Source organism: Salvia hispanica, chromosome 6 (genome assembly GCF_023119035.1).
Source record: "Salvia hispanica cultivar TCC Black 2014 chromosome 6, UniMelb_Shisp_WGS_1.0, whole genome shotgun sequence".
In the NCBI taxonomy this organism is placed as follows: Eukaryota; Viridiplantae; Streptophyta; class Magnoliopsida; order Lamiales; family Lamiaceae; genus Salvia; species Salvia hispanica.
This window is the reverse complement of record NC_062970.1, coordinates 6,762,581-6,789,067: the sequence shown is the minus strand read 5'-3', so window position 1 is coordinate 6,789,067 and position 26,487 is coordinate 6,762,581. Positions and strand designations below refer to the sequence as shown.

Sequence of the window (26,487 nt, the reverse complement as noted above, 5' to 3'; positions counted from 1 at the left end):
AAAGTTTTGGATTTTGTGGTGAATTGGCCCATATTTCTTGTTTTATTATTGATTCAACCCTGGACTTTTGGCATCTACTACAAGTAGTCCACCTCACATTTTGATTGATACTACTAGTGAAAAGATTGAAATCTATACTAGTGAGTATACATAATTTTTTAAGTTCATGCAGACCCTTAATTATTTTTATATATGTCCAAATTTTAGAAAAATAAATACTTATATAACATGAAAATAATAAATATGTAGTTGAATAATTTGGCCTTGTATAAACTACCCTTTCGATCCTTTTCATGTGACACATTTCTTTTTCGCACGTGTTTTAGGAAAATCATAGCAATAAATGTTAAAGTACGTGTAAACTAAAGTAAATGTATTTTAACATTTATTATGATTTTCTCATCTATATTAGTCTCTTTCTTACTTTAGTTTCTATATATTTTAACATTTAATATGATTTTCTCAAAACATGTGTGAAAAGACATGTGTCACGTGAAATAGGACGGAAGGAGTATGTTTTAATGTTGAGAAGTTCTATAAATTATACAACCTTCTCTCATGCTTCTTTTCCATCAGCAACTCCCTCTCTTTAAGGATCTAATCAACTTTAAAATTCAGTGCAGAATGCAATCGAAAATAGTATTTCCACTCCACATTATTTGTTCTATATTTATTTGTCATCTATACTCTATACGGTTTTGATAATTTATGATTTAAATAAATTTTACAATTTAAATCCCTGCACAATTATTGTAGGAGATTCTCTTACTACTATTCAATTTTTAATACTCTCTCTATGTTTAACAAGGTTGATTAAAATCTATTTTTTTATTATGTTTTTATTTACTTCTAAAAGAAAATACTATAGGAACTTCTTTATGTTGGAAAATTGAAATTATAAAGTGTATAATTATGAAGAAAATGGCTAAACCTAACTAAATAATCACTTTAGATATTCATTTTAAATTGTTAATTGAATTATATTTTAAAATAAATGATTAAAAAGATACAACTCATGGAGTATAACTTTAAATTTTCCACACAAAGAAGTATTGAAATTAGAGTTATAATTTATTAAAAATACAATACAAATATAATACAGTTATAAATATTAATTTAGTGGAAATATTTGCTCAAAAATTAGTTTGAACAATAATGGAACGGCGCCGTTTTATGTACCAATCCAACTGAAGGTCCAAATTGGAACGTCAATCATCACCATTACTGCATTTTATCCTCAAGGTTTTAAAAAACCCAACTATACAAGAAACCAATTCAGTCTAATCAGGTATATTCGGGGTTCGTCTGTGTTTTTTTTTCCTGAATGGAAGAGTAATGGATGCAACTGCAGAAATGAGAGCGAGTAGAAATGGACTCCACCCTGTTCACTAAACCCACAACTTTCTATTCCCTCACCAAAATGGCTGCGCAGAAATTTTCTCACAGGGTAGGAATACTTAGATATTCCATTCAGCATGCATAAATTTATGTGCTCTTTAATCCCGTTTAAATCTTTTGTTATCTCTCTATTCTTGGTGTAGTTTGGATTGTGGAAATTGATTGTGCAGAAATAGGGGATTAATTTTCATAGTGTAGTTTATGGGGTTGTAATGGGAATTAAGGAGACATTGTGTAATGTGTTTTTCTTAGCTAGTTGATGCTGAATATCCTTTGTAGGTGAATATAGTTTTAAGTGGATATCTATTAACTCTTTAGTTCATTCTCTTCAGAGTTTATCGCATTTCTAACGATTGATCAAATGCTTGTTATAAGTTTTGGTTTGAATGCAGAGTTGATTTTACATGTACAGAAACAGCTTGGCTTCTTTCACTGTGAAATATTAACTGTCAACGTCGTCTCTATAATTGGAGCATCTAATATGGATTCTCTAATTTGGTCAGGCTCCGTTGCTACAAAATTACTCATATTTTAGGAATACAAATGCTTCCAGCCTATTACATTCACGAAGAACCTCTTCATCGAGAGTCTTATCCCTCTTAAATGTGACCCGCTATTCTACTTGCTCTGGTCAAGAATATTGTTCGTCATCAAAGAGAAGATCACGTGGTCCTGTCATGGCAGCAAAAAAATCTGAAGGTTTTCACGAGTATATGTATATATCATGATTTTTGGGCTAACGTATTGTATTGATATCATAGTTGTTTCTCTCCAGGGGAAAAACAGGGAGATGGCAAATACAAGCACACAGTCGACCTTCCTAAAACTGCATTTGGCCTAAGAGCAAATTCTGTTGTAAGGGAGCCTGAAATACAAAAATTATGGGATGAAAATCAGGTGTTTGAGAGGGTTACCAGCAGGAATACTGGGGTAACTTCCTCTGCATCTTTCTTTGTTGCATCTAACTCTTCTCCATTGGATGATCTGGATCTCTAGTAAGTAAACACCGGCTGATACTGATTAACTCATCAGGGAAGCTTTGTGCTCCATGACGGGCCTCCTTATGCAAATGGGGATTTACATATGGGACATGCCTTGAATAAGATTTTGAAGGATATTATCAACCGCTATAAGGTCATTTTGGACTGTTAATTTTGTTTTTATGTTGATACACATGAACAAGACAGAATTTTTGGGATATTCTTGAACTTTGTGTATTTTCCTTTCATGAATGCTTGTAGGCATTTTTATATGACTGTGTACCGTCGCTTTTTCTTGAAAATTTTGTGTGCCTAACAAACGTATGTTTTTCCCAGCTTCTTCAGAATTTCCAAGTCAGTTATGTGCCTGGTTGGGATTGCCATGGGTTGCCAATTGAACTGAAAGGCAAGTGTCACCAGTCTTCCTTTATGAAACCCTTGGAATTTTTTCCTGGATGATTCTACTAAACTTCTGTAACTTGGAAATTCTCTAATCCTCAGGTTTGCAGAAATAAAGCCATAACAGATCGCTTTTAAGACTTAGAGTGTAGAACTGTAGGTATAAATTCTTTGTGTTTATATCTAGACGAAGTTTAGGGTCTGATCTAAGATTGCAAGGTTTAGTAGGAATTTAGGTAATTTTTGATATGCATGAATTTGACGGCATTAAGTAGATGCATATGGGGGCTGAATCTATTCTCTAATTACCAACATGGTTTGTTCATCCAGTCAAGTTTTAGGTTTGTTTGCTAACAATAGGTAGTGCGGTGGGATGACAAAGCTTGTTGATTTGTTTCAGTTTTGCAGTCTCTGGATCAGGATGCTAGAAAGGAGCTCACACCACTAAAATTGAGAGCAAAGGCAGCAAAGTTTGCTAAATCAACTGTCAAGAATCAGCTGGCAGCATTTAAGGTTATATTAAATCAGCAGAATAAAAAGAAAAGTTTCTGCTTCAATACTGTGCTTCTTAGCAGGAAATCATACTATTTGTCCATCGAAGCTCCACTATATTCAGTTGGTTGAATTTCATCTGTTGCTTCCATGTGTTTCGTCTTAATTTTATTTGTTTAATTCATGCATCTCGATATATCGAGTTCTTAGATAGAATTACATGGCTAACCATGGCTGCTAGGCTATTGGTTTCCATCTAAGTCAAAATGTTTTTGTCTAAATCACTAAAAGTACTTTTGTTATGTGTTGGGTAATTTTTGAAAAACTGTGTAAAAGTGAAATATCCCCCCCCCCCCTCCCCCGTATGGATTTATCTTCAGTGGATGACAAATGTTATTACAATGGTTACAGCGGTATGGCATATGGGCAGACTGGGAGAATCCATATCTCACTCTGGATCCAGAGTATGAAGCTGCTCAGGTATTTTATGTCCCTATATGAATGTATCTATATCTTAACTATATAGTTTAAGCTTCTCTGTAATCTTCAATTCATATTCCTACTGTTTCTGGAGTGTTCTCATCATCTTTCCCTTTTGGTCTACACAAACTATGCTAGATTGAAGTGTTTGGGAAAATGGCGTTGCAAGGGTATATCTATAGAGGAAGGAAACCAGTACACTGGAGTCCTTCGTCTCGAACTGCTCTTGCAGAGGCTGAATTGGAGGTACTGAATCTTTTCTCTTCACTCATCTTCATCATTTTGGTATCCATGACTGACTAAGGAGAAAATTTTAGAATTGCTCAAAACTTTCGCTTTTAAGCTTAATCTTGACTATTTATGATCTTCAGTATCCTGAGGGGCATGTTTCAAAGAGCATGTATGCCGTTTTCAAATTAGTCTCTGGCACAACTTCATGTAAACTGTTAGAGGATTTCTTGCCCAATTTGGGCTTGGCCATATGGACTACAACTCCATGGACTATTCCTGCCAATGCTGGTAAGAAATTCATTCCTGCTGCTGTTATTTGTTAGCATCATCATCAAAATGAAAAGTCCGTGTATCATTTTGCAATACATACAAAGCTTGTTTTTGATATTTTCTTCTTACTTGCTTCTTTTTATTTACATTTCAAAAGCTGCTATATAAATGATGTTTTTTCATCCTTCAGCTGTTGCTGTGAATTCAAAGCTTCAATATGCTGTTGTTGAAGTTCATTCCAATTCTGTGGAAACTATTGGATCTTCAGCCAATAAAGAGAAACAAATTGGAAGAATCTTGAAGGAAAATGAAAACCTGCACTTAATTGTTGGATTAGACCTTGTGACAACTCTAGAAGCAAAATGGGGTGTGAAGCTTACTGTGAAGGCAACAGTTACAGGTGCAGAGCTAGAGAATTGCAGGTATGTTCACCCTGTTGAGAGTAGAGAATGCCCAGTCGTCATTGGTGGGGATTACATCACGACTGAGTCAGGAACCGGGCTAGTTCATACTGCTCCTGGTCATGGACAAGAAGATTATGTGACTGGCCTTAAATATGGTTTGCCGGTCCTCTCCCCAGTAGATGATGAAGGGAAATTTACCGAAGAAGCTGGACAATTTAATGGTCTTGACGTACTTGGAAACGGCAATATTGCTGTTATTGAGTGCTTGGACGAAAACTTATCAATGATTATGGTTGAGCCATATAGTAAGTTCGTTCTTGCCTTCGTGATCTGCCTATTTATTCTTTTCTTCTCTGCTCGTATGACGATAATTAAATTTGTTGTATGATCTTCTCCTGACACTTAACAAATGCAGATCACAAGTACCCATATGATTGGCGAACAAAGAAGCCCACGATTTTCAGGGCAACTGAGCAATGGTTTGCTTCAGTAGAAGGATTCCGTAAGACTGCAATGGATTCGATTAGCCAAGTAACCTGGATTCCTTCGCAGGTAATTAGCCAGCCTCCGAATGTGCTACGTTCTGTTTGTCTCTAACTTGTAAAGACTAAGTGCAATGATAAGTCTGGGTTGGATATATTTTTTTAATCTTATCAAGCTTCACTGTCACTTAGCTCATATTGTATTAATAGGCAGAAAATCGAATTTCGGCCATGACTTCAAGTCGTTCTGATTGGTGCATCTCGCGGCAAAGAACTTGGGGTGTTCCAATTCCAGTTTTTTATCACGTGGAATCGAAGGAACCATTGATGAACGAAGAAACTATAGATCATATCAAATGTAAGGGCTATCAGCTGTTCAGTTTTTCTCATATATGTGTTTAATTAGTTATTGACCGTGATGTATTTTTCTTGGAATTTTACCTATACAATTGCAATGTATAAAAAATTCCTGGCTCTGCTCTCTTCATCAATACACTGTAAAACATACTTTGTTGGTTGCATACTTATCTAACACTTATTTATTTGGCAGCTATAATATCTCAAAAGGGGAGCGATGCATGGTGGTACATGAAGGTAGAGGAATTGCTTCCAGAAAAGTATCGCGACCAAGCATCAAGCTATGTAAAAGGAACAGATACAATGGATGTTTGGTTTGACTCAGGTATACAACCATTCTGGTGATTAGTATATTTTGATTTATATATTTACAAGGCTATGACTATTAAGTAATGCCTATTACATTTCTGATGTGCATACTGCCCACTAGACATATTAAAAAAAAGTAAGATAGTGCTGATTGGATTTTAAAGGGCGCATCTCCATTTTATGCTGGCATTCAAACAGGATGTCTGCTGAGGAGGATGCATTGGGGATTTTTTTCTTTTATGGTGATATGGGAATCCATTCCATATATTTTTTTCTTGCTATATTTTATTGCTTGAGTGCGTCCAATTATGGATATTTGTGCACACAATATTATTAAATCAGCTACAAATGTATAGGTTTTCCCTTTTGCACGTGATTTTTGATCAGTGTAAAGAGCGCTCACCATTCTTTGAAGATTGAATACTAACTAAATTGCTTTATTGTAGGTTCTTCATGGGCTGCAGTACTGGGTAAGAGAAATGGTCTTAGTTACCCTGCAGATTTGTACCTCGAGGGTACAGATCAGCACCGTGGCTGGTTCCAAAGTTCGTTGCTGACAAGTATTGCTGCAAATGGTAAGAAGTGTACATTTATCTGCAACAATGTATCTAATGTGACAATATAGTAGTACATTTCTAGTTGACTATTACCACTGGATATAATCCTAGTATGCCGCGTTTTGTTTAGTCTTAAAAAGTTCCGATTATGTAAGTTGAAAGTGTTTTATGAATAATCACTTCCTGCAGCAAGAAGGCATGTACTTTAGGTTAAGCTGTTGATTGAAGTGATTTTTGTGACAATGATACTAGATTTTGTTTGTTGTCCGTGGCATGTCTTTAGTCTTTCTTTTGTTAGAGGCTTATATTCCTAAGAATGTTACTTTTAAAATTGCAGGAAAGGCTCCATATCGTGGCGTCATAACCCACGGATTTGTACTTGACGAGAAGGGTTTCAAGATGAGTAAATCTGTAGGCAATGTTGTCGACCCAAGAATTGTGATTGAAGGAGGAAAAGGCCAGAAGGTAGGAATGACCATATGCTGCTCAAGAGTTTATATTTTACGGACCTCTGAATTTTACCTTGATTGCCTTCAATAGGAGGGCTTTGGTGCAGATGTACTTAGGTTATGGGTCTCCAGTGTAGATTATTCCGGTGATGTCATGATTGGAAATACAGTCCTTCGTCAAATGTCGGACATATACAGGAAACTAAGAGGAACCTTGCGATTTCTCCTGGGGAACTTGCACGATTGGAAAGTATGCCATCTCTTTAAGATCATGTATTATTCTTTTAAACGTCTGGCTACTGTTGTCTTAGATTGTAGACTTTGCGATAGATATGTAGCTATTCATCGACCCTTTATGATTGCCCTTGTTAATTTTATTGGTTTCTGCAGGCTGATTATGCTGTTCCATATAGTGAGCTCCCGATGATAGATCAGTATGCGCTGTTTCAACTTGAAAATGTCGTGAAGAACATCAAAGAGAGCTATGACAATTACCAGTTCTTCAAGATTTTTCAGGTATATTCTGTCACTGATTCACTGCTATCAATTCTGTTCAACCTCATTCGTAGAAGTACAGCTCTAGAAAATATATATTACAGATATTCAAATTTGAATTATGTAATCCTCAGATTTTATTTTCTACCATAACAGATCATTCAGCGGTTTGTTGTTATTGATCTCTCAAGTTTCTACTTGGATGTCGCCAAAGATCGACTTTACGTCGGGTTAGCATTTATCTCATTTCACTCCTCACCACTGTTGGTGCCTAGGAAGAAATTCATCACTTAATAGTAATTGCTTTCCAATCCTCATTTTGTCAACACTTTCAGGGGAACCACGAGCTCTACAAGGAGGAGTTGTCAAACAGTCCTTGCTGCACAGCTGCTTTCCGTGTCAAGGGTGCTTTCTCCTATATTACCGCATTTAGCTGAGGACGTATGGCAGAATCTTCCTTTCCCATTCACTACAGCCGAAGGCCATGTTGCAAATTTTGTCTTTGAGGCAGGGTGGCCCGTGCCGAACGAAAGACATCTTGCATTCCCAGAAGACGACGTCATCTTTTGGGGGAAGATTCTTGAGGTGGATTTTTAGCATATATTTTGACAAGACACTTATATCATGTCATAATCTAATTCAAGCTGACTTTCCCAGCTGAGAAATGAGGTGAACAAAGTGCTCGAGGTAGCTCGTACACAGAAGTTGATTGGCTCTAGTTTAGAGGCGAAGGCCTACCTCTATGCATCTGATGATGATCTGGTTTCCAGACTGGTTAGCTTGTGCTCGTCCGATAATGAGGCTGACACGTTGCATCGGATCTTCTTGACGTCTCAGGTACACATTATGTTGCCATAGTTGAATGAGCAAGACTATAACTGCATCCGCTGTAATTATCTGTATTCTGTCCAACTCTGATAAGAAATTTTCCATGTGCTGAATATGCAGGTTGAGATTCTTCGCACCATAGACGATGTGAAAGAGGATGATATAGCTTGCAGCGGAGAATACCTTATTGATGACACAAGCAAGGTGTGGATCGGTGTGTCTCGTGCAGATGGGTCAAAATGTGAGAGATGTTGGAATTTCTCACCCCAAGTTGGTAGTTATGACGACCACCCATCGCTTTGTAGCCGGTGTCACAGTGTCGTCAGCCACCCAATTCCTGCTCTTGCTGCAGCTAGTTAGACATTTTCCAATGTCGTGGCAGGCCTTCGGGTTGTGGCTAGTTTCTGGGGCAGGTGGTGGAGGTATAATAAGTCCGTGGAGCAATGCACAATTTTTGTTCTGAAACAGATTCATCAATCTGCACATATTTGAAGCTTAATTTTTTGCCACTCTCTCGATACTCTACGTTTTGAATTTTTCTCATTTGAGAAGTAGTAACATGATATTCACAGGAAATACAGCCCAAATATTATGTCTGGAACAAATTCTATTTGCAGAATGTTATTCATCTCGACGGGTTTAATAATTTATACACCTCGCGAATTAAAAAGAAAAATCTTATAAATTCTAGCAAACGCATGTTAAATCCGATAAACATACCAAGCGCTAAAAATAATTATAGATGCTCAAAATTTGCCAACTTGATACAAGCAATTATTTCTCAAGGCAATGGGATACAAATTAGTAATCCATGTCGACTGAACTAATGATAGAGAAAGCGCGCTCAAACAATTACAAGATAAGTTGGGATCTCGTACATGCTAAGGCTATACGGGTTTACAATAATATGCAAGATCACACAGATTGTTGCAATAGATTCGAGCCCTCTTCATCATGCGTTTGTATTTGTAAATCCTGCAATAAGCAAAGAAGAGTTGCCATACTTTAAATACTACGAGTTGGTTAGCAGAGGCAAGTTTTAGGCACAATAAGATTAGTGCAATATATGGCGGAATGTAAAATTGTGGGTTTCAGTTGATGTTATGTATGCAAATCTGGTAAGAAAAGCATTTGTGGAGTTATAGATTTGACATCATGTTGCTAATTAGAGATAAAAACTCTGGGTGTTGCATTTCTTTCGTACCTGACATTCATGTCAGAGATTAAACAACTGAAATAGATTTTGATAGCACATGCAAGCTAATCTAAAAAAAGCACAAATGAACTGACAGATTTTATTCAGCATGTGAGTAAAAAGTGTATTCAATAAATAAAACATCGTAAGTACCTGCGTTTGTAGTAATTGAACTGGTTGTTGGTCTTGGGACATTGGGTACGCTTGCGGTTGAGACATCCGATAATAAGGCTCTTTAAGATCAAGTTTTCCGGATGATGTCTGGAGTATTCCTCCTTGTTCTGCACCAGGCCCCCACATTTTAGCTATTGAAACAAAAAAAAAAGATAGTTAGTGAAGGAAACTCAACAAGTACAAAAACTGTGGTAATGCTGAGAATGAGTTTTAGAACCCACCAGACAATGTTAGGTTAAGGGTATAGCTCTGAGCTTTATGGGCTACCATATGGAGTCGGCCTGTTATCTCTTGGCCAGGCATCACATATATAGGTTGGGCCAGAACACAACGAAGCTGGTACCAGTGCGTTACAGGGGCACCTGGAGCAGTTGTTAGCCACCTTTGTACAGTGCTGCCAATGAGGTAAAGTGACGAGGTAAGAATGAGCCAGACTCGAGGTACTGATGTGCACACAAATGTTGCAGTGAACTAACTACCTCCCACCAAACAATACGTCAAACCAACAGGCCAATCCATGCACTCTGGTGCCGGTTGAAGATACAAACCTCAATGGAATGTCAAATTCATACAGATCTTCCTCCTGTTAATTGTGACATTTCAACCATCAGCTTAGAATTTTGTTTGGCCACATAAGTACTTTTTCTTTTGTTTGTGGAGTTGTTTCTATAGAAGATCTTAGAAATGTAGTATCATGTATGCAAATATGATATATACAAGCAGGTAGAGGAGCCAGTGGCATTTACCTTAGCAGAGGTGAAATCTATCACATGTGAGATTGCAGGAGCCACCAATAACCTAGGATCAAAAGCGTCCACAACTGGCTGCAATTTCTCAGAGGAGTCAAATTTGAATATGATCACACATATTATATGGACAGATTATCCCTAACTATTCTGAATCCAAATAGGTGAAAGAGTGTAGGATGAATGGTAGAGAATAACAGCAGCGTGATTATAGTAAAGAATATAAAAGAAGACCCAAAGCTTGGTTTTTACATATCTTGAAGCCTCCCATAAGTTAATACAACAGTCAAAACACATCCATAATTCACCTGAGAGCTCTGGGATCAATCAAGCAAGAAGAATCAAGGAATTCAAGGAAGACGAAGACGAAACTATTTCTTGTAATCTAAATAGTACTCCCTCTGTCTCACCATAAGTGAGACATATCTTTTGGGCACGAAATTTAAGAAAATAATGTTTAAATAGTTAAGTGGAGAGAGAGAGGATAATTGTGTTATATTTTGCCAAAAAAAGGAAATGGCTCACTTAGGTGGGACGTTCCAGAAAGGAATATGAGTCGCTTATGGTGGGACGGAGGGAGTATATAAAGTTTAATAACAGTAGTATAATACTTAGAGTCTACATTTTAGTCTTTGTGGATATGATAAACATTAACTATACTATAATTACACTTTTCACTTGTAGTATAGTATTAGTGCTAATAAAAAGTGCATCTATAGTTCATACTTGAAACATCACAATCTAAAGAGAGCACAAAATGAAGAGCAAGCTCTTCATCACAGTAAATGAATTTTGATGATGTCGAGCGATAGTATTCGTACATGTAAAAACTAAAAGACTGGTTTAACAGACACTAGAAGCCCACAATCTACATCACTAAAGTAGGTGCAGAGAAAAGAAGCAGACAAATGGAATGAGAATGAACCTGTGAGAAGTATCCTTGAAAGGCAGTTCCATGTAAAGGCGTCAAATTAACACCATAATAATTTTGTTGCTGCCAGAACAAGGCCTGAATTGGGAACAAAAAAAATTATTTGTATCTTATCCAAATAGTAAAACAATATAGATAAAGAAGTAATAAATAATTTAGCTTCTAGTATAGCATATTCAACCTTCACATATAATAAATTTATTCAAGATATCTTGATCATTTGCAGAGAATTATAGACAACCATGGCAGTAAGAGATGCTTACCTTATTTGCAATTTCTATATACAAGTACTCATCACTAAATGGTGCCATATGTATTCTACAATAGCAAATAATAACAAATATCAGTACAAGAGGGTAAGGAAAATATAAATTCAGGGATTTTAGATTATCTATGCAGATATATATGGAGGTTTATAGTTAAAATCAAAATTGGTCTAGTAGTATTGCAAACACTTGACTAAGTTGCATAAAAGATGAAAATGCAGTCTGGGAGGACCATCATGAGGAAGAAGATGGGAAACTTCTGCAGTACAAAATCTCTTTTTTATCTTTTTTATAAGGAAACGGTTATCAATGGCAGTATATATGATTCTAACATCCTTTAATTGACAAAACCCGTAACAATAGCAATTAACACAAGGTGGGATCTTGGGCAACCCCTACCGTCCAATTGTTGGAAACATTTTCCCTTTTGGAACAAGAAACCTATCTCTTGCAATTATGTACGATTCTAGCATCCTCTCATTTATAAGCAACGTGCCTGCAGAACAAATTCAGTTTTCAGTAAATGTGTTTGGTCACATTCTGAACAAAGAAAACGCTCCACTACTGCTTCTTATTTATCTTAGCTAGTTATCTACATCTCCATTCATCAAGGGACTTATGAAATGATGGATGACAGAAGAACAATAATTAAGTATACCCATCGGTTCAGATATCAATATATCTGCTTTCTCGGGTAGTTCAACCTCTTCAACTTTGCCCTTAAATACCTATAAGCAAAAATATGCAACAAAAAATTGATAAGGGGAGAGGAAAATGGTTAATCTCACAAACAGGTAAAAGTATGACAGGACAACACTTACTGTTATTCTTTCACTGAGTGAAGGGTTTCCAGATATGAGTGTGCGCGCATAATCTGCCATGTCTGATGCTTCTACAGCATAAACATGCTTTGCACCAGCCTGAGAAAAGCATATTAGAATTTATAGATTATAAAGTTCTGATATTTATGATGCAAGGCATTCAAAAGCATCAGGTGTATCACTGAACCTGAGCAGCAAATAAAGACAAGATGCCACTACCAGCCCCAACATCAACCACTACACGATCGGTGAAATCAGTGCAGTTTTCAAGAACTGCAGCATAATAAGATCCTGGAATAGAAATTTCAACCATGTCACCAGAGGGAGTGTTTCCAACAATATACTACAGCTACAAGAAAATGCAACAAGCACTTATCTGCAAAATTTCTAGACAGGAAATGTAAAGGCCACAGGTTTCAAGAGCTTGGATATAAATGACAAACCAAAAAGGTACTGCAGAACAGCTCGAAGGAGAGAGTAACCTGTCCTCACATAGTCCTGCATCATATTTTGTTGATGAAGAAGCTGTCCGTAGTAATGGAAGTACATTTTGGCAGAAGATTCCTCTATTTTATCATCAAACTTGCTTGCAGATGATGATGTCATTTCATTTGGCAAACATGATCCTGGAACAGAGGAAATGACATATGAGTCAGAGAGTTTTCCTACTCCATCTGCTCGATATTTACTCCATTTTTATCTCTCCCTGTCTCACATACATTTAGAATTTAGAATTATCAAGGGAAAAAAAGTTATTTCACTAAACTTCCTATGTCATTTAACCATACTTGGGACTTGGAACAATTTAATGTACAGCGCAATGGAAATCAAGTTAGGGATGTGGAGCGCAACGGGACGATTATGTAAAAATCCGGGGCATGCGCCCTACGAATTGGAGCACACTAGAGATTAGAATTCTTCTTTTCTTGCTATACAAAAAAGAATTTGAGTAGAAGAAGAAAGAATTAATTGAGAAGAGGGTGATAAGCAATAAATAATGTCTTTAGAAGGGCAGAGAGCTGGAGCAGTTTTTTTTTTAGAAATGGAAAATTTATTGTTTTTGGCGATACTTTTCGTGATTTGAAGGGATTAGGATCAGATTTAAATGATAAGATTTGAACATTAATTATGATTGAGTTATGTGATAAGATTAGAAGACTTTAGGGTTTTCGAATTTAATAATTTTACTTGCCCCAGCCGCCCCAAGTTGCCTTAGGCTCGCTCCGTGAATATGGCTTGCCCCAGCCATCTCAGGGCGATTCAGTTGGCGGCCCGCGCCACAAGCACGCCTGGAGTGCACTTTTAACAATGCTGATTATACTCAAGACATGCAAGATGAGATGACCCAGGTTTGAACTATCTTACAAGGAAATAGCATTATCAAATCTTTACATGAATAAAATAAACCAGTACATACCGAGCATTAGCAAACAAGCTAACAAATACTTAGAAAATAAATGAAGAGGTCACATCCTTATTTCGTATACCAACCTTGAATAACCACTTCCTTCTTCCATTGCTCAAATGCACAATGGAAGCCCCTACTTTCCTCCTCATTTCTAAACTCTATGGTGATGCCCCTGGAATAGCTTTTCTGATTCAAAGGACAAAACCCAACAGAAAAATACCTCATTCATATATGATGCAGAAATGGGGAGAAAAAGTTATCATAATTTAGCGAGTACCAGCAAATATACAGTGATATATCATATATGGTTATTCACTTTGAGGCAAATATAGAGCAAGCACTATGCCTCCACTCATCATCTCGGAAAATACTTCATAAATTATTTACATTGATAAAAAACTGGAAGTTCAAAGCAGGCATTGGTTTTGACCCTTGAAAGAGAAGAACTAGTCCCACCTCCATTTGCATATGAACTAGACAACACCATATATGATACACAGGCAATGATACATCTCATACCTCTTTGCTTGCATCGGAAGCTTCAGACATACATAATGATTGAGCCGGACCAAGCTTGTAAAGCTGGAACAAAAACCAAAACATAATAAATAAACCGTCTTGATAACTTCATATAAACTGAACTAATTGTGAACTCAATACGTACGAGTCCGTAATACTTTTCATATGTTATCAAAGAAAAGTTTCACACTATATATAACATTAAAGGAAAGGGTCAATAGTTAAGTCCACTCACCTTTTTATAAAATAATTGTCAACATTTTCAAGAACTATACAAGTCAATTCCATGCTATATTTTTTAAATAAGTAAATACCAAACAGGTTCATGATTTCGTTCCATCCACATACTTAACACGAAGTACCTTTTTTGGTTTGTGCACTAAACACAACGTAGACAAGGAAAACAACAAAAAGTTCTTCCATTTTTCCTACATTAAACAGTCTTGAAATACTCTGACTCTATCTAAGTGTCAAAACTTTTAAAATGTCAATAAAAATTCGTTCAAATGCAGGTTAACAAAGAAAAAAGAGAAAAAATTCACCATAATCATGGATGAAACACAACACACAACACACAATGCAATTCAGATAACTTAACATAACATAACATAACTACGCGCACACACTACATTCTTCGTTTCAGCAGGCTTAGTATCCGTCCACAAAATTCAATACATAAACATACAAACACCTTCGAACCTGGCAGTTGCTGAGATCGAACTGAACCGCTTCGTCGGAATCAGACTCGTAGGTGAATAAAAGCGAGTTGGAACGGAACCGCGCCACCACCGGCGGCGAAGCGTTTCCGGAAATCGAGAGCTGCGAGATTGAGGCCACCAAATAGTCCTGTTCCCCAAGCTTATTGTTGTCCATTTGAGCAAAGAATAATTCAGCTGATTCTACCTAAAAAAATAATCAAAATCGGAAAAAGGAACAATGAATGTATCCGCGTCCAAAAAGAGAAACAGTTAGGGTTTTCACTAAGAGAGTAAGAGAGGAGGTTTTAGTGCGCAATGGCTTTTTGCTGCACTGGTTTTTGTTTGAGGCGCCGATGATCAGGGGTCCCGTGATCAGCTGCTGCACGTGTTGGTTACTGATTGGTCCTATTTGTTGCACCTCGTTTGGTTTACTATGAAAGCACACAATCGTAATTTACAAAAGATTTTGTGATGTAAATCATTTTATTTTAAAAAAAACGTGATCAAAAACATACGAGCCCCACACAAATATGAAGAGGCCTAATTACTAGAATGCCGGCCCAAAACATGCTAGCTCAATCATCTTTCAAATTAAAGCTCAGTCACAAACTGAAATCTCACAATTCAAAATCTAACAAACTTTTATCTCAATTTCTCTCTCTAGGGCATTTCCAGCAAAGCTTTCGTTCCCGACAATGGTAAATTATTCCTCCGATCATTCTCTTTTGGATTTCCATCTGTAGTCGTTGATCGTGCATCTGGATTCTCGTCTCCTTTGCTTTTTTACCGGTTCAGCTTATACATTTTGGATTACATTTACAACGGTTGTTTTGGAATTGCTCGATTGCATAAATGATCAAATTGTCATCAATGTCATGTCATTAAACTTTTCCTTATTTGATTCTTAGATTTGATAATGTGCAATTTGTTGTGATTTCATATTGAAAATGTCGAGGTTGCATGGATGCAATATAATCGAGTTAACTGTAATTTGAATAATCGATTGTTTATGACATTTTTTTTTTGTGATTGTGGATCTACCTATGCTACAGAGGATTGGTGTAATACAGAAGTGACTAATGTTGATGGAGAATAAGGGCGCATCACAATTATGTTGATATTCTTATTTTGCATCTAATGGTTCGTATAATAATTTGTATGATTAGATTTTTTTTGTTGTGTACCATACAACACATCTGTGCAATATGACGAGTTGTCTGAATTTCCTCTTCTTCAGTGAGTTAGGAATTATAAAAGCCATAACTCATATTATGTGATGTTGATGGAATTGTTTCACACAGTGCGTTCTTACCTTCTCGTGTGCTGATAAAGGGTTACAAACTTACAATGTTTCTTTCACTTATTAATGATATGAATACTAACTTACTTAGATACAGTGCTCGTGTCTTTTATATACAGTATTTCATATCTACAGTTTTATAAGATATTCATAACGTACTCTTGTTCTACCCACAGGGCACTCTAGTGGATATTTTGATATTCAATATCCATTATCCAGTTGATAGTTTCTTTTTCAAACATTTGTCTTCAAAATAAATGCTTGTTTTTAACTGTTGTGCCGCATTAACTTTTACTTTACTTACTAGACGTTGTGGTATTCCTTATAATATTATACTCAAATTGCAGGACGGTCAAGATGATTCTAAACAAAGCACTGCTGACATGACTGCATTTGTAAGTTCTCTCACACATGCTAAAGTTTGTTATTGATATGTTTGTAATTTTCATTCATTCAAGATATTAATTAAGTATAGTTTAGTATTCCGCTAGTAGTTTCTGTTTTATTGCCTGTATGATGAGTCTCAATGTCTCATTGCGTTCTTTGAATATTTTCTTTTGTTGCCTTTTCTTTTATGCTGAGGAGTGAGGACTGTTCATTCCACCTCACATGTTTGTGATTAGAATATTGTCCACTTGCCAATATTACTTGTGCTAATATTCCTACTTTTGACTTTTTAGGTGCAAAATCTTCTTCAGCAAATGGTGAGTGACTATTGTTATAAAGCTAAGTTTCAATGTATGTATTTTGGCTTTTGGATGCTTCCTATTTTATTTACCTTCTTCTTGTGCAGCAATCAAGATTTCACACAATGTCAGAATCTATCATCTCTAAAAATATCCTTCAGTACTACTACTATACATAGTTGCTTCTTCATTTGTTGTGGATGCTACCTAGTTATATTTATGAACATAAGAGTAAATAATTGGTTGAGCTTGAAAATGGGTAATCATGGAATCTGTAGTACTCCTGATATCTCAAGCATGTTTGATAAACATTCACAACATTGAACAATGCAACTCGTAAGGTACACATGGCATCAGTGACGAGCCCTCAAATTGGTAATGAACACTGCATCTTTGTCTTTCCATTCATGTTCAATTGGCACTGTTGGCTTGAGTTCCTTAACAAAGCTGCACTTGACGAAATGGGTAACCGGATTGATGAGTTGGAGCAGAGCATCAACGATCTTAGAACCGAGATGGGTCAGGAAGGCTCTCCATCGCCTTCAGCTCCAGCGAAGATTAAAGAAGATCCAAAATCTGGAGGAGATAGTTAAACATATTTCTGAGTGTTTCTAGTGCTATCTTTGAGGAGACACTATACAAGAATCAGTAGGAGCACAATCTAGTGATTGATATTCAACTGTGTTTTCTAATCGGAGATTGTTTGCAATTATGCAAATTTGGTCATCTATGTGCTTCATTTAAAGTTCACTAAAATGAGCTTTCATTTAGTAAAAATGATGCTTACCAAAATTATACTAGTAATGTTACATGCAGAAAAAAGTCATATAAATGTAATCATTTACGTAAAATTATGCCATGACATGTTTGCAAGAAATTCCAACATTTTAATTTTTGTGCAATGGCTGCTTGTAAAAACATACATTCTCTCTTAACCTTCGTTCCATTGTAAGTGATTGATTTGATTGATTTTTCTTTTTTGGTTGTCGCATTATGCATCTAATCTCTAGTATTTAACTTTATCTCGTAGGAGTAATACTTTATTCTTTCTTTTATCATCTCTCCTACTTAAATTCAATAAATATCATTTGTCTTATTATAACTGTAAAACCTTGATTTTTAATAGTACTACTTCACAAAGAAAAGTGAGTTTTTAACACTTCACTCACAAGCCCTAAAAATGGGATGGAGTTTCTAACTGAAATATTATGGTTTGAATCCTGCATGCTCTCTTTGTCCCATGTAATTGATCTTTTTTTGCCACATAATTTAGGTTATCTCCAATCATATATCAAATCTCATATTTGGTATAGAAAACTTTTCCAATAATTGTTTTTTGCATTTTTCTAGGGAACAACTCCAAATATGAGTTTCTAGGGAACAACTCCAAATATGAGTATACAGCAAAAAAAAAAATATGAGACATAGTACTAAAAAATGATGTAAATGATTGGAGAAGTTTTTAGTATGATTGAATAAATTTTATACACCAAAAATGAGATTTGGTGTATGGTTAAAGATGGTCTAAATAAAAATATGAAAATAACGTTAAAAAACATTGATGGAAAATTAAGGAACCCAAAATCTAATCCTAGAGTGAAAGATGGACTAGATTTATTACAATAAATCTACAGGATCACACAATAAGGAGGTACATACAGGACTGAAAGAAACTTAAAATACAACTGATTTTATTACAAGTGGAAGCGTGCCCTCCACAACAAGGGTAAGGTGCCTTAAATAAGGGTAGATGGCGGACTCCAAAGCAATTCTTCAATTTTGTTTACGGATTCCAAACCATTCTCCAATTTGGTTGAGTGGGAAGAGGTAAGCCACCCATCACCTTTCTGAAAAGGTGAGTAGTCATTATGCACAAAGGCTGACAATATTCTCTTCCATAATTTACGTTATGTGACAAGAGTCCTCTACAATTCATGCTGTCATGATGAGTGTAAGGACTTGCCTTCTTTTCACACTTTCAATTAAAAGCAAATACACATGAATATTAGTATCATTTTCTTGGGTTATAGATAAACACTTTCTTCTTTTTTCAAGTCGAGCTTCCTCCCAGAAAATAAGTTCATTTTCATAGTTAATAATTATTTTATTAAGGTTATGAATATCGTTTCCCCAATTATTTCTTTTATTTTAAGGATTATGAAATATAAAATTTCTTGAGAAAAAATGTGATAAAATAATAAGGGTGATGGGGTATCTTGCATGATATCGTCTGAATAAAAACTTCCCCTAATATCTTTTTCAAACTTTTTTTCTCTTTCATCATCATTATCTTCATTATTATTAGAAAAAAGTTTAGTTCCAAGGTACCACTTCGGCTCCATAAGATCCTCTCGTATAGTCTACTACTACCACTTACTCAACTTATATATATTATGGGCTGAATTTTAAAATGCATAGATCCGGGCCTAATTCTCGGCCCAATACATGGTAAGCATATTCGGGCTTATAAATTGCAGGAATCAAGAGATTAGGGTTTTACTCGGCGTTCATCTCCTGCTGCGTGTTCACTGCTCTTCTTCGCCAGCCGAGACATTAATCAGGTACGCCCTCCAACTTTAGCAAGCTAGATGCAATCATTGTTGAATGTATTGTTGATCAAGTTTTTTCCAATTTCTACTGGCCTTGTATCGTGTTCATATGGAATTGAAAAATAAGCCAATTGATTTTAGGTCAATTTTATTGCGTATAATTGAAGTTGAATTTCTCCTGGAATAAATTATGATAGATGTGTTCATAAATTAGAACGACTACTTGAAATTTCTCATAGTCTGCAATATTTCCAATTATCCACATGTAGATTTTATATTCGAATATATTCTCTTTTGTACAGTCGAAGTAGTGCTCGAAGAGACCTGTCAAAATGCAGAATGAAGAAGGTCAAAACATGGATCTTTACATCCCGCGGAAATGGTATGATACATGTTTTCACGAAGTACATTGAAGTTTTTTATGTTACGTTCTAAATCCTTCATCTCTTGTTGTTTTTTTTGACCGTCTCGATTTGGAGTGTCACAGCAACTGTAGAGTGCCAATATTGTCTGTATTTATGATGTGAAACTGATATTTGTCTCTTATGTTTGTAGCTCCGCCACCAACCGTCTGATCACCTCCAAGGATCATGCTTCCGTGCAGCTTAACATCGGACATCTCGACGAGAGGGGCATATACACTGGCCAATTCTCTACTTTTGCCCTCTGTGGTTTCATCCGTGCTCAGGTACTTTGTTAGCTGAATCATGTTATGTTTAATGCCATTTATTTGTAGACTAACTTGTCCATTATACAATTTGAATAAAATGTGGTTAAATCTTATTTAAGTCCTTTCACCGGTTATCGTACAGTTCCTGTTTTAATTAGTAGTAGTATACATTAGCTCGTTTAATGCTTTGTGGACTTGGTTTGTTTGCATCAACCAACTCCTTTTATCGAGAGTTCAATATGTCGACTGAACTGCTTTTATACTAGTATTGCAAACTGAAACATGAACTCAGTTTCTGCAACATTTTTTCTAATAAGCATCTATACCTAATGCACTCACTCTATTTGATTAGTTTCGTTATACTGCCCCCACATCAAAATTGCAATGCTTTTGGAACTTAACTTGTTCTTGATCTCTCACTTCAGGGTGATGCCGACAGTGCTTTGGATCGCCTCTGGCAGAAGAAGAAAGTTGAGGCCCGACAACAGTAGACCTTTATGTTCATGGTTTCAAGAACAAGCTTAACCTTGGATGTTTCTCTTTTTTGCAATTTGTGTTAGTGACTTTGATGTGGATGCAATTTTTTGCCATTATCATTGAATTCGAATATTACAACATTTTGTGCCCAATATACGCTGCATGCTTTTCAGTAGTGGAGTATGTTTTTTTGGCATCTAAAATGGAGTAGTATTTTTTTAATGTTTTTTTTTAAACTCATGAAACATCTTCCATGGAACATGCTTGCTGCTTGATGAGACTCCATATGTAAATACTTCTAAGAAACATTAGGAATACTACTATTTAGTTCAATTCCTATTTCAATTTTAATGATAAGACGGTGGATGTCCAATATACATGGAACATGTTTGGGCTTGATAAGATGGTGGATATCCAAAAACTTCAAAGAAACACAATAAGGCAAAATTGATCGTTTCCTGTCGAACAATTCACTTCTTTACCACTACATAATCAATTCTACAGCCTTTCACTTATTCTAGCAATATCATTTCTTCATTCTCTTTGCTGCTCCTAATGGTAGTGATGGTGCAGATGCCGATGGTGATGACGATTTTTCTGAGCTCTTATTGCCAGGGATGGAGCTAGAGTAGAATCTGAGCTCTTATTCCCAGGGATGGAGCTAGAGTAGAAATTATAGACGGAGGGGCAAAAATATTATTAACATACAAATAAGTATATAAAAATATAACAAAATATATTATTAAGTATAAGGGTGTATGTAAGGTGGCATGTTTTTTAGGAGAGGGGCAAGTAAAAAATTTTTTTAAATACAGGGGCCAAATAGTGTGAATTTACATACTCCATATATTATGAAAAATTGAAGGGGGCATTTGCCCCTTCTCAGCATAGGGTTAAAGTGGGAGATGAGAGAAATGTCATTTGTATCTTAACACGCAATGTTTGTTAAAGTCGCGTACAGTTCTTGTCCATATTTGATTTTCCATCAGCTACATAAGAACGACTTTTATCCAAATTAGGTATGTGGGACATCTCTAACCATGTTATACATAATTGATTTTCTTGCCAAAATTTGAAATTTGTAGGCCAGCCAGTTTTTTTTGTGACGTAATGCGTGATGACATTTTACAAATATGGACCATAATTATCAACTACTATTACCGTCCCTGAAAATTTGTCCCATTTTTCTATTTCCGTCTCTAAAATTTGTTTCATTTCACTTTTACTATTTTTGATAGTGGACCTCATATTCCACTAACTCATTCTTACTCACATTTTATTATAAAATTAAAACTAATATATAAAAGTAGGACTCATAATCCACTAACTTTTCCAACTCACTTTCAATTACATTTCTTATCGTGCCAGATCAAAATGAAACAAATTTTGGGGGACGGAGGTAGTATTAAGTGGAGCAAAAAGTGTAAGAATCAAGACGATGGGCCTTCGAAAAGTCGGATATTTTCTACTCATAATAGCTCTAAATACATTGTTTTAGGAGGTGGAGAACCTAAACCACACAAAATTCAGGGCTATACATTTCTATTAATTTTAGGCGGAATGTTACATTCAATGCACGCCCCCGAGTAGTCAGTCTATTATGAATTTATGATGTGATTTCTTTGTCGATAAAAAAGAATAATAGTTTGTGGACTTGATTTTGTTATCCTAACTCAAGAGTCCATACCTGTGATAGTTACTTTGAGATAGATTAAACATGGGCCACAAATAAATGGTATGGACATGCATTCTACATCTTATTAATCTGGGGCTTCAATTTCACAGAATACCATCATCTTTTGTCCCTACTATGATGATTTCCTAGTGTTATTTTTTTGTGACTAAGATTTAAGAAGCTGAAAAAAGTACTCGATTTGACATATTTTAGAAAATACATACTGTTGGGACACAAAATATGATTATCATCACCTGATGAAATTAGACTAGATGTTATCTTGTTTATAAACTTACATAGTTGAAAATCACTCCTTGAATGAATTGTCGAAAACAAAACATGCAGTTTCTATAACTCAGATGTTTTCATTGGAACAATAGAGTAAAACAAAAACTGAATTATTATGTTGGTGCTTAAATGAAATTAAACAAGAAAGATTTGTCTTCTACTGGCATACCAATAAATTGGTATACTCCACTTGCACACATAAAAACGCAATATTTTAATGCATATCCAGATCTTCGTAAATCTAATTAACGCTAATGATTGTTTAGATTTTAATTGTTACTTAATGGCCAATAAGAAATTAAAGATGACTTTTTTATTATAATATTTTTTACTTATATAATCAAGAATGAATTTTTATTGCCGATCAAACTCAACAAAAGGAGAGAGGTGAGAGAAAGTGGAGATAGGGAGGAAAAAGAGTGGATTGCAGAGAATTGATGAGCATCTGAAAAAAGAAGTTTTTTTCACAAGGGATTCAGAGTGATTCTTGATACCTGTATTGATGAATCATAGCACATTTTGACCTCTCTTCAAAATTCCTCTATATTTAGTACGCTCCCTCCTCTCCGTTTCCCTTCTCTCCCTCCATTGCTCTTCTCGTGTATCGCCTAATACTTCCAAAAAATATTTGCCTTTGTGCTTTTATTACACTTTTCCTACAGTGTGTGTTGGTGCTACTCACAGTTTTGCATCTTCATCAACCGCATCCCTTTTGTTAATTGGGAGAGAGAGAGTTGGCATTCCGAGGTTTGAAGGTTTTGGGTACAATCAAGAAGGTGAGCTGTGTATTACAGTATGTGTAAAATTTGAGTTCTTTTTGTTGTCTGGAGTGATGATGTGGTGTTTATATAGTGATTAATTTGATGTTTTTTGTGTTTTGTGTTTAGCCCTTTTGGTGTTCTTATTTAGGGAGTAATTTGAATTTTGTGAATTTTGATTTGATTAATATATTACTGAAGATCGTGTGGTTTCAGTTGCTGTATCCTTAAAAATTAGATCTTGCATCTTCCGGAGAATTTTCAATAAATTTTGACAAAAATATTACTCCACATACCTGAAAATTCCTGTTTCTTGATTATATGTTGCAATCTAGCAGTAAGGTACTGATGATCAATGCTCTGCAAATCCCCAAATATGTTGATGAAGTTTTTAGTTTGTCAGTTTTGCATAATAATCAGCCTCATGTAACATAGTAATCCTTTTATAGGACCAGACTATTTGGAGACATACCAAGATTTGATATCCCTATAGTTCTTGATGTTATTCTCCATTGACTGTTCAGTACTAGTCATAAAGATCAATTTCTTTCGATTGTATCAATAGTGAATTCGTTGCTCGTTAAGTTCCTGGATCTGCATATTCAGCTGAAATCTTCTAGAAGTGTGTTATTTGCCATGTATTTTCTGTAACAATTTCCTCTTCTTCTTTGACCTATCGTAAACGTAATATACTGATAAAGATCTTTCTGTTTTTTTCCTAATCAGCCATGATGATACATGGTGAAACCATAAGCAATTCTGAAGGCGAGATTAAGGTCAGTTTTGGTTATCATTGCAACGGTAAGAATGATAGTTCTTGGGATAGGCCTAATTATATTGATATCCCGTCTTCTGGTGGACTCCGAAGAGCCAGTAGCTCTTTCTCTTGCCTCTCTGGTGCTGCATTGAGTGCTAATGCTACGTTAGCTAACACAAATATTTGCAATGGGTTGATTGCGTCTGAGATACTCCCGACTCTGGACTCTCCTAATTCATTCCGGAGGATTCCATCTCTAACGAAAATGGACCTGCTGTCGTCTTCTTTCCAGAGCAACATGACGATCTTGAGCCTCAGCCCGTCCTCACCAAGTGAGACACTTGATTATGATTCCTTTTCGCTGAAGTCCATGAGCGCTCCTTCGAGAAGCGAAAGCTTTCTCAATGCAATGGAGCTGCAAATTGCCGGAGGGGCAGCTGGCGAAGACAGAGTTCAAGCTGTTTGCTCTGAAGAGAACGGTTGGCTTTTCTGTGGCATTTACGACGGCTTTAATGGAAGGGACGCAGCTGATTTTCTGGCTGGAACATTGTATGAGACAATCACCTCTCACCTCAACTTGCTAGACTGGGATATGGATCAGGATTTGTCAAAAGGCACTGACTGTTTGTACACGCAAAATGGGAACAGATTTTTCCAGCAGAGCGTGCTTAGCAGCCTTCAACACGCGCTCAATCAAGTGGAAAGTGAGTTTCTTCACATGGTCGAACAGGAAATGGATGACCGTCCTGATCTAGTATCTATCGGATCTTGCGTGTTGCTCACTCTACTCCATGGAAAAAACTTGTACTTGCTCAATCTTGGTGATAGTCGAGCAGTCTTGGCTACCTATGATAATGGGAATGGCACAAGAGGCAGCAAGAGGCTGCGAGCCGTCCAGCTTACTGATAGTCATACTGTCGACAACGAAGACGAGAGAATCAGAGTTCTGAACGAACATCCGGATGACCCTTCTACCCTCGTGGCTGGAAAAGTGAAAGGAAAGCTTAAGGTTACGAGGGCTTTTGGAGTTGGTTACTTGAAAAAGGTACATCTTTGGACAACCTAGTTTGTTCGTTTAATGGTTTATAGTACTATGTAGAGTCAACTTATGCTTCTTCATATATCTTATCATTCAACTCTTGTTTTCTGCAGAAAGACATGAATGATGCTTTGATGGGTATTCTAAGTGTCCGTAATCTCATAAGTCCTCCTTATGTATCTATGGAACCATCTCTTATTGCACATGAAGTATCGGACTCTGATCACTTTGTTGTGCTCGGGAGCGATGGCTTGTTTGACTTTTTCACCAATGATGAAGTCGTGAACCTCGTGCATTTGTACATGCTAAGGAACCCTTCTGGCGATCCAGCGAAGTTCCTAGTCGAGCAGCTCGCTGCAAGAGCAGCAGACTCAGCAGGTATGCGATCACCACTTAAATTTCTTTATTTTGTTTGATGTGATTGCAGACGATGATGCTGTATTAAATAATTCAGTGCTTGCAATCATCATAAAAATATACTATTCTGCTAATATTTTTTAAGTCGATCTACTTGATTCAGTTATGTCACCGTGGTTGTTCAATAGTTGTTGCCTCCTGTATATCGACATCATCACTTCCTTTTTCGAGTATTGACTTCCCCCTTCTAAATTATATTGTAATGATCTAGACAGCAATATTATATGGTAGGCCAGATTAAATAATCATCTTTGAAACTTGCATAATCTCTTATGATTTGTTGCATATATTTATATTACCTCATCTACTTTTCAAACAATAATTGAACTAGACAAAAATCTTGAATAAGTCTCTTATGAGTTACATGACTTTTCTGAAAATATCGCGTTAAATATAGTATTATATTATTACGCTACAGGTTTTAGCATGGAAGAGCTGATGAGCATCCCTGCTGGCAGAAGGCGGAAATATCACGACGACGTCACAGTCATGGTGATCGTCTTGGGGACGAACAAACGGACGTCGAAGGCGTCAACGCTGTGTCTGTGAAACAGACCGACCAGGTCAAACTTTTTTGCAGCTTCTTAGCTTTAGATTCCCTCCTTAGATAAAAGGTTTGAAATAAACTCGGTTTGTACATATATCTTCTTTAAAACGTGTTGTTGATTGCAAAAATCGTGTATTTGCACATTAATTTTTTGTATGTGGAAGGAATATATCTTGTTATGAGTCAAGAAGCTTGATGATGAAGAATGTTGAATTTGTGGAATATTTTTATGGATAAAAATGACATTTGCAGAAAGGTGGTTCTGTTACAGCAATGCTAAGATTCCTTTTGGTTATTTATATCGATTTCGAGCATAAAACAAGGCGCTGCCTTTTGTTTTATGCTCGATTCCTTGTGTTGGTGCGACTTCTCGACCTATGAGGCATTGGTGAGAGCGGAATAGAGATTAGAGACCACTCTTTTATTATATGCTTT

General features: G+C 36.2%; 5 protein-coding genes across 8 annotated transcripts; 4 read left to right on the top strand and 1 right to left on the bottom strand.

Annotated features, from left to right (window-relative positions):
* Positions 1-1,258: 1,258 nt before the first annotated feature.
* On the top strand, positions 1,259-8,707 carry LOC125192106 (isoleucine--tRNA ligase, chloroplastic/mitochondrial). Its single transcript, XM_048089560.1, has 21 exons — positions 1,259-1,447; positions 1,902-2,097; positions 2,174-2,328; positions 2,431-2,532; positions 2,715-2,784; positions 3,178-3,290; positions 3,681-3,749; positions 3,888-3,995; positions 4,121-4,268; positions 4,441-4,959; positions 5,070-5,206; positions 5,347-5,494; positions 5,687-5,818; positions 6,249-6,377; positions 6,697-6,824; positions 6,900-7,058; positions 7,199-7,324; positions 7,460-7,533; positions 7,639-7,888; positions 7,961-8,140; positions 8,252-8,707. Exons 1-21 carry the CDS (start codon positions 1,370-1,372, stop codon positions 8,489-8,491), a joined length of 3,261 nt encoding a protein of 1,086 aa, XP_047945517.1. The 5' UTR covers positions 1,259-1,369; the 3' UTR covers positions 8,492-8,707.
* Positions 8,708-8,846: 139 nt separating this feature from the next.
* LOC125192107 (probable histone-arginine methyltransferase 1.3) lies at positions 8,847-15,272 on the bottom strand. 3 transcript variants are annotated; one of them, XM_048089561.1, is made up of 15 exons: positions 14,891-15,272; positions 14,192-14,254; positions 13,756-13,858; positions 12,747-12,890; positions 12,452-12,555; positions 12,265-12,363; positions 12,102-12,171; positions 11,843-11,939; positions 11,441-11,495; positions 11,172-11,255; positions 10,247-10,324; positions 9,980-10,083; positions 9,722-9,894; positions 9,480-9,631; positions 8,847-9,106 (listed from the first exon to the last, which is right to left on the bottom strand). In XM_048089561.1, the coding sequence occupies exons 1-15, from the start codon at positions 15,062-15,064 to the stop codon at positions 9,047-9,049; spliced, it is 1,560 nt and encodes a 519-aa protein (XP_047945518.1). In that variant the 5' UTR covers positions 15,065-15,272; the 3' UTR covers positions 8,847-9,046. The 3 variants fall into 3 exon arrangements, with proteins under 3 accessions (XP_047945518.1, XP_047945520.1, XP_047945521.1); XM_048089563.1 differs by lacking the exon at positions 14,891-15,272 and adding an exon at positions 13,453-13,553; XM_048089564.1 differs by lacking the exon at positions 14,891-15,272 and adding an exon at positions 13,453-13,553 and having other exon boundaries at positions 13,756-13,853; positions 14,192-14,208.
* Positions 15,273-15,450: 178 nt separating this feature from the next.
* On the top strand, positions 15,451-17,601 carry LOC125196680 (heat shock factor-binding protein-like). 2 transcript variants are annotated; one of them, XM_048095290.1, is made up of 5 exons: positions 15,451-15,587; positions 16,537-16,584; positions 16,870-16,893; positions 16,983-17,025; positions 17,329-17,601. In XM_048095290.1, exons 1-5 carry the CDS (start codon positions 15,585-15,587, stop codon positions 17,466-17,468), a joined length of 258 nt encoding a protein of 85 aa, XP_047951247.1. In that variant the 5' UTR covers positions 15,451-15,584; the 3' UTR covers positions 17,469-17,601. The 2 variants fall into 2 exon arrangements, with proteins under 2 accessions (XP_047951247.1, XP_047951248.1); XM_048095291.1 differs by lacking the exon at positions 15,451-15,587 and adding an exon at positions 16,010-16,029.
* A 1,685-nt stretch (positions 17,602-19,286) lies between these two features.
* LOC125192929 (40S ribosomal protein S21-2) lies at positions 19,287-20,746 on the top strand. The gene is made up of 4 exons (XM_048090606.1): positions 19,287-19,436; positions 19,727-19,806; positions 19,980-20,112; positions 20,520-20,746. The coding sequence occupies exons 2-4, from the start codon at positions 19,757-19,759 to the stop codon at positions 20,583-20,585; spliced, it is 249 nt and encodes an 82-aa protein (XP_047946563.1). The 5' UTR covers positions 19,287-19,436; positions 19,727-19,756; the 3' UTR covers positions 20,586-20,746.
* Positions 20,747-22,908: 2,162 nt separating this feature from the next.
* On the top strand, positions 22,909-26,234 carry LOC125195918 (probable protein phosphatase 2C 40). Its single transcript, XM_048094205.1, has 5 exons — positions 22,909-23,084; positions 23,197-23,310; positions 24,019-25,094; positions 25,202-25,466; positions 25,924-26,234. Coding segments are annotated over exons 1-5 (1,587 nt in total). The 5' UTR covers positions 22,909-23,083; the 3' UTR covers positions 26,055-26,234.
* The last annotated feature ends 253 nt before the right edge of the window (positions 26,235-26,487 follow it).